This window comes from Coffea eugenioides, chromosome 5 (assembly GCF_003713205.1).
Source record: "Coffea eugenioides isolate CCC68of chromosome 5, Ceug_1.0, whole genome shotgun sequence".
In the NCBI taxonomy this organism is placed as follows: domain Eukaryota; kingdom Viridiplantae; phylum Streptophyta; class Magnoliopsida; order Gentianales; family Rubiaceae; genus Coffea; species Coffea eugenioides.
The window spans coordinates 49,965,320-49,983,520 of record NC_040039.1 but is presented as its reverse complement, the minus strand read 5'-3'; the positions used below and the strand labels follow the sequence as shown (position 1 = coordinate 49,983,520).

General features: G+C 38.1%; 2 protein-coding genes across 3 annotated transcripts; one reads left to right on the top strand and one right to left on the bottom strand.

Moving 5' to 3' along the window:
- Positions 1–3,369: 3,369 nt before the first annotated feature.
- Positions 3,370–7,151, bottom strand: LOC113772066 (probable tetraacyldisaccharide 4'-kinase, mitochondrial). 2 transcript variants are annotated; one of them, XM_027316602.1, is made up of 8 exons: positions 6,970–7,151; positions 6,566–6,689; positions 5,586–5,819; positions 5,211–5,360; positions 4,869–5,078; positions 4,624–4,683; positions 4,172–4,252; positions 3,370–3,793 (listed from the first exon to the last, which is right to left on the bottom strand). In XM_027316602.1, exons 1-8 carry the CDS (start codon positions 7,149–7,151, stop codon positions 3,629–3,631), a joined length of 1,206 nt encoding a protein of 401 aa, XP_027172403.1. In that variant the 3' UTR covers positions 3,370–3,628. The 2 variants fall into 2 exon arrangements, with proteins under 2 accessions (XP_027172403.1, XP_027172404.1); XM_027316603.1 differs by having other exon boundaries at positions 5,211–5,351.
- A 3,571-nt stretch (positions 7,152–10,722) lies between these two features.
- On the top strand, positions 10,723–17,600 carry LOC113770013. Its single transcript, XM_027314355.1, has 9 exons — positions 10,723–11,745; positions 12,414–12,471; positions 12,566–12,644; positions 12,749–12,794; positions 12,890–12,988; positions 14,494–14,562; positions 14,679–15,003; positions 15,256–15,401; positions 15,476–17,600. The coding sequence occupies exons 1-9, from the start codon at positions 11,218–11,220 to the stop codon at positions 16,958–16,960; spliced, it is 2,835 nt and encodes a 944-aa protein (XP_027170156.1). The 5' UTR covers positions 10,723–11,217; the 3' UTR covers positions 16,961–17,600.
- Positions 17,601–18,201: the final 601 nt, after the last annotated feature.

Sequence of the window (18,201 nt, the reverse complement as noted above, 5' to 3'; positions counted from 1 at the left end):
GGGGTTTTTAAATAATGAGGAGGTTTTATGATAATAACCCAAACCACAATGGGGTTTAGTGTATTTTACCCTAGAAAACTAGATATTAATCCAAGTATAAATTCTGTCGATATTTGTAAATACGATTTGGTAGAGTGATTTTTATTGCTAAATTTTGAGTACAATTTATGCTTTTTAAGCATATTTTATATAGAAAAAGAAATGTATGTTTTACACAGACTTTTATTTAATTTAATTCGTTATTACTACATTCTATACGCCATCGGAGATCGACTCTCCTGACTTTAGGAGTCCAACTGCCTCTCTCCTTTTAAATGTTAGCTTTATTTATATATCAATCCCGTAGTGCACTTGGTTTTTTTCTCCCACTTTGCTCTTTCGCGTCGCTGCTAATAATGCTTATTGCCCGATGATTAAGGAGTTGTTTGATAATCCAATTTAGCATTTAAATTTAATAAATTCAAATCTTCATATATTCAGACCGTTTTTTTTTTTAACAAAAATTGAACATCTGAATTAATTAAGTGGCACTGAATTTTCTAAACAAAACTTACTCTCAAAATTAAGTGCTAAGTTATTCATTTATCACTGAATGTGATATGCAGTCAAATATATTATATTTAATACTTAACAATTCAATAATTTAATAAATTCAAATTTTAGATTTTAGATTTCAAACTTCAATTTCATCAAATACACCCTAAGAAATCATATTCACGCGGCATCGGCATGGAGTATGGGTACCACCATTGAAATGGTCCCATTAGTCCATACTATAGTGATTTGATAGTTATTGTTTGTTGTTCCTTATTTTCGATTTATGGTAATTTTCATCTGGGAACGAAAATGAGAGGTTTTTTTTTTATTCCCCCTCCCCCCCCCCCCCCCCTCCTTGAGAAATGTATCACATTTCTACATTAAAAAGTAAAGAAAGGATAGGCTTCGCAAAAAAAAAAAAATATTTGGAAAAAATATTTGTTATTTTGCCAAAACTTTTAATGTTGCCCAAAATTTTGATCAAATTGGTAATACCTTAGATAACAGAACAGAAATGGGTACGTGTCAAAATGTTCCAATGAAAATTAGCCTACAACTTTCAAATGAAAACAGACTCGGCACCACCGCTATTTTCCACCGTCCCATCACAATTCACACCAGCCAACCCACTACATAGCCTTCTTGGTTAGTTCTTCCCTTCTCAAATCAAATCTCAGCTCTTAACTTGGTACAGGTTTGTTGCCATTGAACATGTGTAATTGCCATTTAGTTTTTTTTTTTTTTTCTACATTTGTGGCTGAGGTACCGAAACAAAACAAAGTCAGAGAAGTCTTTTCTTGCTTTTTGCTGAGGGAGGCAACTACTGAAATTCATGTTTTTCGACGCAACAAGTCGATAGGTTTACACTTGTAAACTCCAATTTTTGTTCCTGAATTTCCTGTTCGACTTGGGCAAAATTTCTCTTGATAATGTGAATCTTATTTAAGTTGGTTGTCAAAGCAGGCAGGCCACAACATATGATTGCAGTGGAGGATAAAGACTTTTGATAACCCCTGCCTGAGTGCTGAGTCTGCTGACTGATAAAATATTTCTTCAAAGGCAGCAATAATGAGACTATGACGCATATTCAAAAAAAACCATCCTTGAATTCAACCAAGATAATCGCCTTTTTAGCTTAACCATTAGCGTAACGTTTCGTTTTTCTCATCCCAGAACCGGCAAGTAGACTTCACACACTGTTGGGATCAGAACTGTAGGCTTTGTTTCGATAGAGTATTATTCCAAATAATTACCGTAATACTTTTTATAATGTAATGTATGTGAAATAAAAAGATGGTTGAGAATATAAAAAGGTGAATTGAAAAATATATTTATGATACAAGTGAAAAGTTTTTTTTGGAAAAATTTGCTATCCAAAAGTAGCCATAGTTATCTGCGTGTGATTTATTTTCAACTTGCACAACATCTTGTTTACTAGTGCTATCTTTTGTTTCACATTCCACGGAAGCACAACTTCTCTATTTTGTCTTCGATTAGTAGTTTGTAGTTCTCAAATGACAATCAACCTTAGAAAGAAATGGAGCTATGACAGAGCTTTCCTCACGATTCCGGAAAAGCTGGCTCTTATCCGGTTGCTGGATTTGGAAGAAACCTACGCCATCTGCCATGCGACAGATGGAAATGGTTTGCAATTTGGCCTTGGATGTGGGCATTCAGCATCTGCAAACTGAACTTGGGACTTTCATGGCTGTTGATAATTTATTTAATTACCAAGTCACCAGCCAACATCACCCGCATCCATTGCATGGAGATGGAGCTAATGAACAGGTTCGTTAGTGTGCTGCAATCACCCACGTTTACTCAGAAGCAAACTTTTCTTGGAGATGCATTGGCAAAGGATGGATCAGATCAAGAACATGATTTTCTTTTGTTTCGATGATATCCCTGAATTTATGATCAACTTTGCAACGAATGATTTGAGAGCTGTTGTTTTGTTTATCCAGGGATGAGTATAATGCAACTTTAATACTATATGCAATTGAATTCCCTTTTCTTGCTACCAAAAAAATAAAAATAAGTGTGTCTCGCACGGTAAATTTTTGCCTAGGTGATCACTGATTCGCTTCTACACTGTATTAATAATTTCCTTATACGGGTCAACTATTAAGTAATTGTGCTTCAAACTGAAAAGGATGTCATCCAAGTGCCCAGTTTGAAGTTTGAACCCGTTTCTGCACGACGGGGAAATAGGCAGCTGCCGGGGGTCCATGCACCTGCACCATCTGTCCATGTCCATGGCCCCAATACGTCTCAGAAGAATCTGAACGCTGTCAATTATAATTCTTTCTACACACTACAATCGGGACAACTCAATCAAGACTTGTTACATACATATATCGCTGCTCCATTGGGTCGGTGAAAACTGAAAAACAAAGCTGGCTTTGTCTTCTGACTTCGGACTTTCACATTCCGTAGCTTCAATTTGGCTGCAAAACTTGAGCTGGAAAAAAAGAAAGCAGTCGGCTATGTAGGCTCAATATTCTCCCTAGGAGTCGGCAGGCGCAGTAAGTAAGACAAAAAATTTGTTTTGTTTAGAACAGAAAGCAAGAATCACCAGCTTTTGGAATGGTGGCCACCACCAAAGTATTAAAGTTGGGTAGGGCACATTAAAAGTGACTTTGTTTAAAAAAAATTAAGACGGGTGCATAATACACCCATTTGATCCATGATGATTCAGTTTCCTCCATATTACCCCTAGACCTCCTTAGATCCGCCCCCTCCTCCTTGTATAGGATAGATTAAATTATATAACAGTTATCGTTTCTGAAAAAAAAAAAAGAAAAAAAGAACAGAAAGCGGAGTAGCTTATAGTTTCATCCGATTATTGTTCCTAATATGTAATAACTGAAGGAAGTAAAGCCCAAGATCCACATCGTACGCCTGATCAAGAATCTCATGTAGGAATAAGAACCATGAATCATATGCGAGAAATAATCTCATGAGTCATGACCAAAGAAAATTATTCTCCCTCCATATTACAAGCTCAAGACTTCCAACTTCCAAGTGATCTTCGAGTCCGAAAATAATCAACGGGGCTCTCCTGGGCCCTCCTTCTTGTAAGTTCAAGGCTTCAAGTAATCTTCGAGTCCGACAATGATTTAAGGCGCTCTCTTAGGAACTTCTTGAAATTATCTTCTGTGCGCCCTTCACGAGGTAGGATTTGCATGCTAGAACAGAGCACCAATACTTGATAAGGATTCACATGATTCAGAACATCTGGAGCACGATCATAATCCTATGCCAAGGAGAGAATTGAAAAGGAAAAGTACAGCCATTCAGTGAAACTTATTCAATTTACATCAGACATCAAAAGTAGCAAGTTAAAAGAAAGCTCATTCCAAAAGGGTCAATATATCAGTTTGATGGGTTAAAAGAAGCCATTTCATGGTTCAGATATGCTAAATCACAGTTAAGTTCACAAAATTACTTTCATTTCTTCAAAGCCATGTAAACAAGAAAGAGTGGGTGAAGATTAATGTCAAGTTACTAGCTCTAGGCAAAAGAAAAGATGGAGGAAATGTTCCAAAGACAGCTTCTTTGATCTATGATGTTTGTTAAAATAATTAGCAATAGACTAGGCTCTATAGACATGTGTTTTGAAAGATCTGCTTACCTTTTCAGTCACAACAACAATTGGCTGCATGCCATATGCAGATTCAAGTTCTTTAAGTCTCCTTCTAATGACAGTAATATCCTACAGAAGTAGAGAACCCGGAGGTAAGCAACAACAGTCAAACTTATAATATGAAAAGAATTAAAGAATAAAGGCAAATTCCACTTTTAGAGAGAGAGAGAGAGAGAGAGAGAGAGGAGAGAGAAATGAAAAGAGATCACTATGTGACCCTTTGTTTAGTTTACGAGCATGAGAGAAGATGTTCTTTGATTCAACTAGTTTGTGAGTATGAGAGAAGGTATTCTTTGATTCAACTTCAGGAACTAAAAAAACAACAAGAACTTTTCTTGAAACTGGATAGCGAAGGAAAGGAAATTTCATTCTTGTCCTTCAAAAAATTGACAATGATAGTCAAACCAAGTGAAAAAGAAAAATTCAAAAAGGAGATTTACCTTAGCCTGGAACAAATGATGATCACTGAAATCTAATCGATCAACATGCTTTGGTCCCATCTGCCATTGTCAATACCAAAACCACCTCTCAGATTTGAAACTGGAATGCAGGTGGACTAATAAAATGAAGGAATCATGTAGACCTCAACTTCTGTTATAATACAAGCATATTAACATAAGCTAAAAGTTAATTATGACAAGATCTTGAACTCACAATGAAAAAGAAGACATGAAAAAAACACTACCTTCAGAATTGTCTGCACAAAGGACTCAGGAAAACCAATAGCAGAAACACACAGGACAATCATATCATATACTGCCCTCAGGGATAAAACACAGGAAGTGTTGCCAGCTTTTAGGAAGTATGAAGGTGCCATTTGTGTCAGGAATATGGGGATAGAGTCACTGACTTTCCAAACTGTTGATTCAATGGCTTCAATATTTTGTTCAGCCACCTGTATGAGTCCCCTGCATTAGACTCATTTATGTATGTTATCCTATAACATACGCTAAGTGGCCATCGAACAATTACAAGCGAATTGATGTTAGTCTAAACAAGAGAAAAACAGAGAAGAAACAACTTGTACCAAGTCTGCATGATGGATTACAACAACATCTGCTCTCCCAAGTGCAGCAAGAGGTTCCCTTAATGGTCCAAGTGGAATCAACTCCAGATTTCCCCATGGCATCATCCCATTCACCATAAGAATCTCTAGGTCACGCCACAGCTGCAAATGCTGCCTTTCAATCGTTCGATTTAACAATCAATAAATAGAAGTCCTAACTGATAATCACCACTTCAATTTCAAGAATTGTGACTAGAAAGCAGCTATTTTTTTTCATGTGGAAATGCATAAATGGCAGAAGGCCTATAATCTGGACTAAGTAATCTCAGAAATGATACTGCATTGCGTGCTGCCGAATGTAATCTAAAATAATGAAGGTCCTTTGGGCTATCATACCTGCATTCCATCATCTAATATTGCCACTCCAATTTTGTCTGAAAAAGAATCAGTCCTTGCTTTCTTGCTCAAGAAAGCTTTTGTGGAGCATGTACTATCAGAAAAGTTCAGATATCCGTGTCTTTCAAGAAAACTAGCAGCAGTGGCAGCCCTGTTAGCTCCAACACCAACTTTAGCAGATGTCCCCTGTAAATGTCGTTGAAGCATTTTGGCTTCATCACCACCGCCATAACCCTGCAAAGTGAACCCTCATGCAAATACATAAGCAAGCAAATTAAATTCCACAGGCAGGAAGTTATTCCTTCTCAACAAGCCTTACTCCATGTTTATTTACATTTACACCTATGGACTAGCCAAGAAAAAGTACTGATCCCTGATCCCTCCCACCTCCATAGCAGCAAATGCATGCTCATAAAGAAAAGAAAAAGAAACCTCGAATATCATAAAATCCAGAAATGATGAGATAAGAAATATTTAGAATAACGCCCAACAAACAAAATAACTTCAAAGGAACTCGCTTACAAGTTACAACATTGGTCAGGCATCACTAGTTTTCACGTTAATCTATGGGTCCCACTCAATCTAGCACTAGCTAATTGTGTGTGTGTTTATTTGCAGAAAACGTTTAATACCAATAGTTGCAAATGATGGTCAAGTAAGAACTAGAAAACTCAAATCAAAGCAGAAAACGACTAAAACATCCAAAACAACGATTGTCTATTATCTCTCAACAGCCAAAACAACTTCTATTATTGCGTACTTGTCTAATTTCTAAACCTTAAAAAACTGAAGCATCAATTTTTTTACCACTCCATACAAGTCAACAATTTCATATAGCAAGACCAAAAGGACCGAGAACAAAACAACATACAAATAACAGAAAAGCTTCAGTTCACTCAAAATTCCATCTTGCAAATGCGTTCTTGCCACAAAAATAAAAAAGAAAAAGAAAAAGAAAAAGAAGGAAGTCTATTGAGTACCCTTGTCAGAATAAGCGGTGAAATCCCAGAATCGATCAACCACCGAGCAACGAACTCAACCATTGGAGTCTTCCCATTTCCTCCCCATGTCAAATTTCCAACACTAAAAACTGGCACTGGCAACCTTAAAGTTCACAACCAACAAAAGTAAAACTGTATCAAGAAATCAGAAGTTCCGTAAAGAAGCAACAAAAAACACCTAGTACAATTATCAGGGCTCTCAAGGGAGAATCAAGGGTAAAAGATGATAAAAATTGAAACTTTGCCTAAAAAATCACAAGGGTTTTGCGATTCTCTCGAGAAAAATGCTTTACGTTAAAAGGGTACAGACTAAAACTTCCTTTCATTGCTTAGTAGATTTTTCTTCCTCCCCCCCCCCCCCGGCGGGGGTTCTTTTTCAATACCTGCGTTTGTGGAAAATTCCCAGATAGAAGAGGCGGTGTCGGATGAGAAGAGCGAGGTTGTAGATGGAGGAAGCGATGGAGAGTAGGGGAATGAGAGAAAGCTGGAGTGGAGAGAGAGCAGAGAATCTCTGGGATGGCGGAGTGCTGGCTATTTGAATCACCAGTCTCCTCAGCTTCTCCATTTTTGGACTGGAGACTGAAGATTGACTGCTTCCACTAACAACTCGAATTTAAAATGGGAAAACTATTTTTTGAATAAATTACACTTTACCCCCCTATGATTTAGTTCTTTTATATATAACTCCCATCTAGTTTAGATCTTGCAATAAATAACACCCCACAAGGGGGTAAAGTGTATTGTGCCCAAAAAAAAACCTTTTTGCCTCAATCATCCTAATTTCTCTGTTTCCTTTTTTTTAGCCAAACTCGAAAAAAGTTTAGATCTTGCTTTTTGATTTATAATTCATTAAGTTAGTATAATAATTATGCTATAAAGTGTTTGAGATGTTTAACGGTTAAAAAGATGATTAAAACAAGGCTTATTCAATAATTCAATAATTATGCATCTGCATCTGCACTGTTTATTGGCTTTATTCAATAATTCGTATATGATGATTGATATCATCAATAGAGCAGATATAGGTTAAATGTTTTCCTCAATTAGATGATCTGAAATGTTTTCCTTGACTTTTTTTTTCTTGGGTGGTGATACAGATAAGATTTGCACGCTAGCAAAAACGTACTAGTTGTGCAGTTAGTACCATAAGTTATAACGCTTATTAACTACTATTAGCCCCCACGGGTAGCTCGGCGGGGACTGGTAAGTCCGTCTTTACGGTATGGTCCCATGTTCGACTCTCGCTGTGATAAAATTACTGGCATTCTTGGGCAGGGCTCTGCTGGCCTTAGGGTGATTAGTCTGGCCATAAAAAGGCTCAGACACCCCCTAAGTGCAAAAAAAAAACTACTACTATATTGCATAAGGATCCTCCATTCAATTAGGTGAACATGATCTTGTTGCATCATTGCTCAATTTGTTAGCTATAACTTTTCTCTTGACAGATAAACTACAGAAATCGAATGGAGAAGCTAAAGGCGACCATGCCTGGAAAATACTCGTGGCCATAGTGAGATGGTAAATTATACTCCTAATAACAAATGAAGGTATAACAATGAACATCTGGATGATAACTAGGAAATATGATCTACAGAATGTGGATAGATAGGTCAGATATGTTGTACTGGAGATGCAGATTGCAGAGTCGTCCACACTGCTTGATTCTTCCTTCCAGTTTGTAATCAGCAACAAACACATAAAATAATCCAATACACGACACATTATCCTGATTCGAATTTGTTGTTGCTGTTCTTCTTCTTCTTCTTCTTTTTTATCAGGGACCAAAGCAGATGTTCAAACAATACTGCAAAGTGCTAAAACACATGAATATACTACCCACCGCAACAACGCTTTTTCAGGACTCAGGAGTAAATGAAGCAAACAAAAAAGTATGTTATCATGCGAGTGACTTGAATGAATGAAGACGAAATAGTTAAAGAAGGAAATAAATGACTCGTCTTGCTGGTTTGGTATGACTGGGAAGGACTCGCAAATTCGCATGGCTGTACAGTCACCAGCCGGTTCTATTTGTTTTGGGTGAATTCCCACAACAGCCAAAAACACCCAGAAATACCCAGAAATTACTTATTAGCCGAAGAAGAACGATTCAGGGCAGAGAGACTTTTTGCCAGTTTAATACCCAGAAATTACAGGCCTCAGGAGGTTCAAATCTTCTCATCTCCACTTCTTAAGTTTCACCCTTTGTTGTTGAACGAAAAAAAAAAAATTAGAGAAAAAGTACTTTGTTGCTAAAAAAAATTATTGTAGGCATTTCCAGTTTGAAATGTAGATTCCACAGACTCTGTACTGAACCATTATTGTGTCGATTTGAAAATTGAGAGTAACCAATCAAATTAGTTGTCGCCACCAATCAGTTTAGTAGCAGTACCATATGATTCAGCAGAGCTTGAAAAGTAGATTTAATTTTTCGTGACAATAATATTTATTGAACGCATCACACGTAGGCGTACTACCAATTCCAATCATGATGATGAATTACTACCGCTCGTCGATGAATTGCATGTAAATTATTGCATCAACAATTAACGCCAGATCTCAAATGATAGTTTTGATCCTCACTCGTCGAGTGGAAAGAACCTCAAAGATAATACACTGCTAAATGGACAAATAGTACGTGAAACGCAGTTGGCCTTTTGACAAGCATAATTCAATTTCTATGCATCATAAGTAAAATAAACTGTTTTAGATAAGAAATATCAATAATTGTAACATTATATTTTGGAAAAAATTGTTCAAAACGGCATCGCACTTCATCAACTGAATTTTTTCGTCATTCACTTTTAAAACATTAATTTTACATCCTTTATAAATTCAAATTAATAAAATTTGGTTCCAATATAAGTTTTAAACCACCTTTTAACTTTAAATCACCATGCGACCAATATACAATCATTTTTATGTAAAAACATGTCAAATCCTATTTTTTTTATGACAAAAATGAATATAGATTAGGTTCGATCTCACTTTTTTTAGAAAAATAAATAAATAAGATTCGAGTTATATCTTATTTTTTATGATAAAAATGAATATGGATCGGATCATTTGTTTTATTGTAAATGGAATCCAACCTTTTTTGCCACTAAAAAATGATCATGTATAGGATCACGCGATGGATTCAAAATAAAAAGCAGTTGGAAACTTAAGTTAGGATTGAATTTTATTATATTGATTTTGTAAGGGACGTAAAGTTATAAATTAAAAAGTAAATGATGAAAAAATTCATTTGACGAAATGTTATGGACGTTTTGAATTATTTTTCTTTACATTTTCAATCTAGGTGATTAAACTTTGGTTCAAAGGATTTAGTGGCTAAAGTTGAAATTCCGAGAATTAGCATTTGTGGTTTTGAATCTCCCATATTCTCTCGGTTTCTTAAATTTCATCATTCTCTTATGTTTTTAATCCAATTAATGCTTATAAATCCTGCCATTTCCCTACCATTAAAAGGAATTAGTATATGTTTTTGATCCAACCAATGCTTTTCGACATTAGCAAATGCTTATACTCCAAAATTATAGAAGAACACATCTTTTATGTTACCTTTTTTTCGTACCGAATCATGAAGTTTCAAGACAAGAGATTCGAGTTTGGACCTCAGTTCTCGACCTTTCCAAATGATGTTTCGATAGTAGATTATTTGAAACAATGTTGTGAAGAAAATACTATAGCACTTTTTTTATGATGTATGTGAAATAAAAAGATAATTGAAAAATTTTGTTGATAATACAAGTAAATATAAATAAGGTGTAGATAATGTGTAAATAGTAATGTTTGGACAGCAAATTATTTGCTAAAATTTATTTGCTTACATTATCATTACCATTTCTAATATACCTATTTATTTTTTTAATTATTTTTTTATCTCACATACATCAAATCATAAAAAGTGATACAGTAAAAATATCTCAAATTCTCAGAAGAATAATTACTCTTTTCCCTTTTTAAAAAATATTTCTCGAGTAAAACTCTATCATGGCCATAAGTCAAAGAATTTACTGTAGTCTCCATTGTCTTATTTGGACGTATCCCAGTGAAGAAGGTACTGCGTTGTTCGGCAGAAAAAGAAAAAAAAAGAAAAAAAAAAGCAGATTTGCTGTATTACAAATCACTTGTAGTCAGCGTCTTAATAGCACAGTGACGTTCACGCGCAAATGATCACCGTTGCCTCAGGATATTTCCAGGAGAACTACTGTGACGTGACAGCACGCGCTGCACCCTGCCAACAAGTATCTCCGGAAATATAGCAATGACAGTCTAGATTGACGCAATAACGGGCAGACCAGTGGACACGCAAGCACTTCGGGCACACCGGGCAGTACCTAACGCCGTCTTTCTCACCCAGTAACGCCGTTTCTCTCTCTACAAAGCTGAGGCAATCATGTCATATATTCAAAACCCCCGAGCCTCCAAGCCTGAGATTCAGAGCTAGGCTCGGAGCTCAAAAGCGACCCCCAAAGAAAAGAAGCCAAAGCAGAGCGCCAGATAAATAATGGAGTAAAAGAAGAGAGAGAAAAGAAATAGTAGAGAGAGAAAGGAAGAGAGGGAAGAGAGAGAAAGACACTGAGTGAGTGTGCGTAGTGCGTGTTTTCTAGAGAGAGACTAAGAGGCGCATGACAAAGATGGGGCAGATCGTGAAGAGGAAGAAGAAAGGGAGACCATCCAAGGCAGATCTCGCTAAACGACGCAGCGTAGGTGAGGATGCATCGGCGCCGGAGCGTGAGCTTCGGAGAAGTCACCGTCAACGGAACGTGAGGTACACCTTCGATTTCGATGATTACCTCGACGACGACGAGTTATTCGAGGGCTTCGATGATGAGGAAGACGAGCGGCGGCGGGAGAAGAAGCTCAAGCTCCTTCTTAAGCTCCAGACTAGCAGAGAAACCACCACCACTGAGTCGACTCCGAGTGAGACTCGGCGTGCGTCACACGCGCCTGCAGCTTCTCAGTCGTCGTCGGACCTCGCCGGTGATGGGAGTTATAATAAGCCGTCGAAGAAGAGGAAAATGAGCGACAGCCTCGCTCGCGGCCGCAGCCGCCAAGGCGTCAATGAAGAAGCTGAAGCCGAGGCAGAGGTAGATGAGGAAGATGAAAATGATGACGTGGATGATGACGATAATGAAAATGTTGAGGATGATGAGGTATAGAAAAACCGGAAACAAAAAGTAAAATCAAATCGATGTGGATCTGATTGCAGCCAAAAAAAATCAAAATTCAGAAAAATTGTAGCTAAGTAGAAGAACAAAGCTAGAATGAATGTTCAACGATGGATGTTGTAAGCAATTTGCATGGGGAGAGAGAAAATGAGCATAGGGTTGTCCAGCTCAGCTGAGGTGGGGAGGAAGTTCAGCTGAGATTTTTCTAATTGGTCCAGACTTGTAAATCACTCCTATCAGCTCACTACTTTCTCTCTCTCTAGAATTATATATATATGTGAAATTGTGTATGTATAGGTGAGTAGTATCAATGTCGGGAGAGATTGGGTTGGAAGAGTAACGGTCGGGTCAACTGTCAAAAACTAACCCCCACAGAATCTGATCACGCTCCCACCTCTCTCTCTCTTTCTATATCTACTTGTCTTTCTCTCTCTTGCTTCCATACAATTTTTCTTGCACACAAAAACACATGGATTAGTACGTACTTCCTTTTCTCTCTCTGTCTGTCTGCTGCTTTGTTTTCTGTCCCCGTCTGAAAGACGCCGACTTTTTGGTTCGTAGTATTGAGCAGAGGGAGCATTTATTTATGTTTGAGCCTGTTGATGTTTTGTTTTATTGTGGTTTGAGGGGTTTCTGTTGTTTGATTTTGACAGGTTGTTAAAGGTGGTGGAAAAGCTGATGAGCCGAAAGGGGTGGAGGACTCTGCTCCAGGTGGGTTTTGAATTTTGATTCGTGGGTCAGGCATGATTTTTGGTGTCACCCTGTGAAAAATTTGATGATGAAATGATTACTTCTGTTCAATCAGAGACACCTACTGAAGCTCCTTCTGGGTTGCCATTGCCAGAAAAGAAGACGTTGGAATTAATTCTTGACAAGCTTCAAAAGTAGGTGTAATCTGTTGTTCTGTTTCTGTTTAGACGGTTATTTTTGTTGGTTTGTGGTAATAAGGTGATTTGGGCTTTAATTGTTTCTGTTTTTATGATGCCAGGAAGGACATTTATGGTGTTTACGCAGAGCCTGCTGATCCTGAGGAGGTTGGCCGTTTTCAGTATGCGTTCTCTTATGGTAATCTTAGGCAGTGTTTAAATGATGAAGATTCTTATTTTGTTTGTTATTTTCTCTTCTCTAGTTACCTGATTACCATGAAGTTATTGAGCATCCTATGGACTTTACCACCGCGAGGAACAAGCTGGGAAATGGATCATATGCAAACTTGGAACAATTTGAGGTGCTTTTCGTAATTCTGCTCAGATTTTTTTCTACTCTTCTTCTTCTTCTTCTTCTTTTGAGCATAACCTCTCCAATTGGTACATGAGACGTCATGAGCTCAGGCAGTTATATAAGGGGTTAATATGTAAATGGAAATAGGGAAGAGTTGTTTGTGGTTGTATCATGTTGGAACGTCGGCCGTTATAGGGCTTTGAATTGAGTGAATAGTATCTGTCTCATTGGTGAATTGCCAAATCTCAAAATACGGATGCTCATTGCCCTAATTCAACTTGTGGGGAACAGATAACAACTTGCTTCTGTACAGCACCTGAAAGACATTTCAATCGATGATGCAACCGAACCTGGTGCTTTTGGATTGATTACAACTGGCCCGTGAGATGCTAAGATTGTTCTGTTCATATTGAAAAATATCATAAAATGTTTGACTTCTGCTAGATCATCAATCAAATTGGCACACAAGTGATGCTGCCTATACGGTATTGTTATAAGAGGACATAAAGAATATAGGTGCTACTACAGACTTGAGAATGAATAGTAAAACCTTTCTGATCCAATGAAGTAAAGGGTGTTATGGAGACATGATCTTAATTTTTATCTGTTCTGCCAAGAAACCGGCTGGTGGACAATCAATCTTTAACTGTTCTTCGTAAAAGCAGTATCAAGTTAATAAAAAAAAGCAGTATAAAGCATTGCGATATATATAATTGGTTAATGTTATTGGTATTATGATCTAACTCTTTGAGATATTCAAGTCTGAGTTTTTAGATCATCTATGGGGATTCTAGAGTATATTATGGCCATTAATATACTAGCTAGGTTTTCTATAGGTTTAAGGTGAAGTATAGGAAAAATCCTCTGCAGGGATTGACACTTAGATGCTTGGTGGCAATTCTGATTGTCAGAGTCTCTCATTTCAGATCTCAAGAGAATATTTGTGATATTGCTTACGTTATCCGCATTCCTAAGCTGCACAGCTTGCATCATTAACATCCAATTTTGTAGAGTTGTTAACCTTCTAGAATGACATTTTGGTTAATGCTGCAATAACCTGTTGCAGCGATGAGCTTTACTTCTTTTCAAGGAATACCCATTTGGATTCTGCGGTGTCTTTTATAGATTCGGTTCACCCCCCTGGAATATACCGGTTGGAGAGTTGGGTTGTTCTGCGCTTGAAACACTTGGCTCTAATATGCTAGGGATAAATTTGTCTTGCTTGTCTGGATGAATTCTTTGAACTGGTTTCTTGGGGGAAGATAGAATATCATGCTTTTTTTTTAATAAAAAAATGTTGGTAACTATTAAACAATTTTGTTGTTGAATCAGGGTATCTTTTTTCAAGCTTCAAGCATTAGAGACACCTGTTTCACTCAATTTTGATTGAAAATGCGAAAAGGAAGAACAAAATTTGATATTCTTTTCATTTAGACTTGTTTTCCTCCACTTAACCTTTAAGCTACTGCCTCTTACTGTTATGCAGTTTCTTAGTTGTTTTTTCCTCTGCAGAGTGATGTTTTCCTTATTAGCTCGAATGCGATGCAATACAATGGACCAGATACCATATATCATAAACAGGTTAGGAATTTGGGTTTTATTTAACCACTTCTCTGTGCACCATGTGCAACCCCATCCCCCTTTTTTTTCCATTCTGGGAGCAATTCGTTAATATACTGCCTATTTATTTTTGAAAGGCTCGCGCCATCCAAGAGCTGGCAAAAAGGAAATTTCAGAAAATAAGACTTGGCATTGAACGGTCGGACGAACTCAAATCAGACCAGAAGACAAGATTAAACTCTGTTGTTAAGAAGCAAATAAGGAAGCCAATCAGCCGGACATTGCAGGACCCTGTGGGGTCTGATTTCTCATCTGGTGCGACACTTGCAACCAATGGAGATATTCAAAATGGTTCAAGTGCAGCTCAGGTTGGTGGATCTGAGAGGGCTAGCAGTGTTGATAGGCTTGAGGTTCCACCTGTCATTGACAACAGCATAGACAAAGCAGAAGAATTGCTGCCGGGTATCCGAGCAAATTCTCTTTTCTCTATGTGTTTTAAAATTCCATTGGCATTAAAATCTGGGCAAGTGATCTGATAGTAAGGATTGGCAGTGAACACTGTTATATCTGTCTAATCATTTAGTGTCGTGTAGTTTGATTGTTTGTCAAGGTGAAAATCATTAGTCAATCTTTTCTTCTATGGGACAAGAAGTTCTATTCTCTACCAAGTTTGCTTGTGGGTAGCCTTCCTGATTGCTTCACTTGTCTTTGCAGGGAAGCGACCTCTGGCTAAGATTGAGAGAAAACAATCATTGAATGATGAGAATCGTCGTGCAACTTATAACTTGTCTACTCAGCCTGTTGCAAGCTTCGATTCTGTATTTTCAACTTTTGATGGAGAAAGCAAGCAGCTAGTTTCTGTACGTTGCGTAAATTGACATCTTATTCTACTGATGACCTTTTAGCTCATGGATTCAGTGATTTCCTGATTCAGGTGGGTCTTTATGCGGATCATTCTTATGCTAGGAGCCTGGCCAGATTTGCAGCAACTCTTGGACCTGTTGCTTGGAGAATCGCTTCCAAGAGAATTGAGCAGGCTCTGCCTTCAGGATCCAAATTTGGTCGTGGGTGGGTTGGAGAATATGAGCCACTTCCAACACCTGTGCTAATGCTTGAAAATTGCACTCTTAAGGAACCACCCTTTTTTACCAAGATTGAACAGACAGTTGTCACTAGAAAGCAGGAGAAAATGCCTACGAAACCTGTTTCTTCCAGGGAGAACATTGTTACTGAACCTTGTGTGGACAAATTGGTGAAAGCAGCACCTTCTTACAAGGACTCCACTGTGCAGAGGAAATCAGCATTTTTTGGTTCTACAGTAATTAAACCAACTGCCTGTTCTAGCCCCAGTATCTCACTTCCGGCTAAAGAGCAAGCTGTTAGGGTTTTGGAGGGGAGATCTTTTTTTGGTTCTGCAAACAAAACTACTTTTTCAGCTTCTTCTGGTTTTCAGCAGCAAAATTCACAACCAAGAAATTTCACTGAGCCTGAGAAAAGGTTTCTGAAGGAGGTTGAACTGAATGGTCCACCCTCAGGCAGTCAAACTGCTGCTGATTTTGTTGTAGAGAGGCAGATTTTGAATAGTTCTGATATACCAGGTTCAAGGTCGAAGGACATGGTTCCGAAGAACAAAAGTCTCTTGCCCTCTGGATCTTTTAAACAATCAAATCTTAATGGAGTGGCTGTTGGTGGACTGCCCAATGGAAAAGTAAATAATATAGATAGCAATAAAAAGTCTAGTTCGGCATCTGACTTGGCCAAAGGGGCGACATATTTTCCTCATGCACAGGATCAGGGTTTAACAGATCCAGTCCTGTTGATGAAAATGTTAACTGAGAAGGCTCAAAATCAACACAAGTCATCTAATCAGTCCCCAGTTGACAGTGGTCCAGTTTTGTCTCCAGCTCTTCCATTGAGAAAAGAAGATTCAGGCAATGCTGCTGCAGCTGCTGCTCGTGCATGGATGTCTATAGGGGCTGGAGGATTTAGACCAGCTGGGGAAAACACAGGCCTCCATAAGAACCAGATATCTGCTGATTCATTGTATAACCCTGCTCGTGATCTTCAGTCCCAGGTTTCAAGATTTCGTGGGGACCCTCCACCATATGCGATGCATTTGCAGCCTGACAAGAACAATTTTCCATTTCATCCCTTTGTGCCTCAACCTACTAGAATAGGCAGTGATGTGCAGTTCCATAATCAACCAATGGTTTATCCTCAATTAGTGACTGCTGACTTGTCTAGGTTCCAGGTGCAGTCTCCATGGCAGCCTATTAGTCCACAATGGCAGCCAATGCAGAAACAGGAATCACTGCCTCCAGACTTGAATGTTAGTTTCCAGTCATCAGGGTCTCCTGGTAGACCAGCTTCAAGTGTTCTGGTTGATTCTCAGCAGCCAGACCTGGCATTGCAGCTTTAAGGCTGGCATACAATTTTGAAGCAATAGGAAAACTTCAGAACTTATGTTGGTTTACGATCCTAAAAGAGGTGGTGTACTTTCTTGAAACTTGGATACCAAATTGTTAGTTGGATGACATCATGGCAAGCTTAGTTTCCAAAATGCTGTGGTGGATTGAAATGTATAAGATGGATATGGAGGATATCTGATATGATTTTCTACTGGGCTTGTTTGCTCGGAAGAGAGGAGGACCTCGGTGCATTAGATTAGGTTTTATGAGTAGGTATTAAGTACGGTGGTCGACTGCATTGGAAAAATTGGTCTAAGCGGCCTCGATAATTTATGATTTGAGGTTTGTTGATCTGCAACGGCTGTATTTATGTGATATCGGCTAGCTGAAGGCCTGGAGGGAGAGGTCGGTTGTAATAATTAACTGTTCGTCATATCCCGATTCAGTGATTTAGACACAGAAAAATGAGGTCGTTTCTTGTAAATTTGGTACAGGCTTTCTTCAAGGAAGATTACTACTGTTATTGTGATTTGGGCATCATGATTATTTTGTGGTAGCATACCTTTATCCTCTGCGGAGTTGGCTGTTTGGCTGTGTGTACATCGCAAACAATCACCCTTGGGGAATGAAAAAGAGCTAGTTATTCTTGCACTTGCACTTCATCTTTATTGGTGCGTCATTTCGTGATGATTATAATTGTTAGGAATCTCTTAGGATCTTTTTTAGTCGCACTATTTTGAAGTCTAATATGTGTTATCTTTCCTTGGTTCTCTTACCCGCCACCGATTGTGATGTCATTTTAATTTCCATACACTCTTGATCAATAATGACATAAATCAGACATTAATCTGCATGGATGGACGAGAAAAGAAGAGATCGCTTTAACAGAGTCAAGGGAACGATTTCATTTCTACATCAAAAAAATCGGGAATAGCTCAATGGTCAGAGGAGGAGCTGTTGTTGTATTCTTGCTTGACATCTAAATGCCTTCGCAATCTAACATTCTCCTCGGACGAGTCTCCTCACATTGGTCTTCTTCGATGTAGTTTCTACTTACATCGGATCCCTCTTCCCCTCCTCTAGATTAAACTAGATTAGATTATAAAAATTCTACCGTTGCGACAAAAAAAAAAAAAAAAAGAGTCTTCTCAATAGCCATCCAATGAATCCAAGCCGAAAGGCTATACGCGCTAAAGGGTTTAAAGCCAGACAAAATATTACGGACGAAATTACAGGACTGGGGTAATCCAAT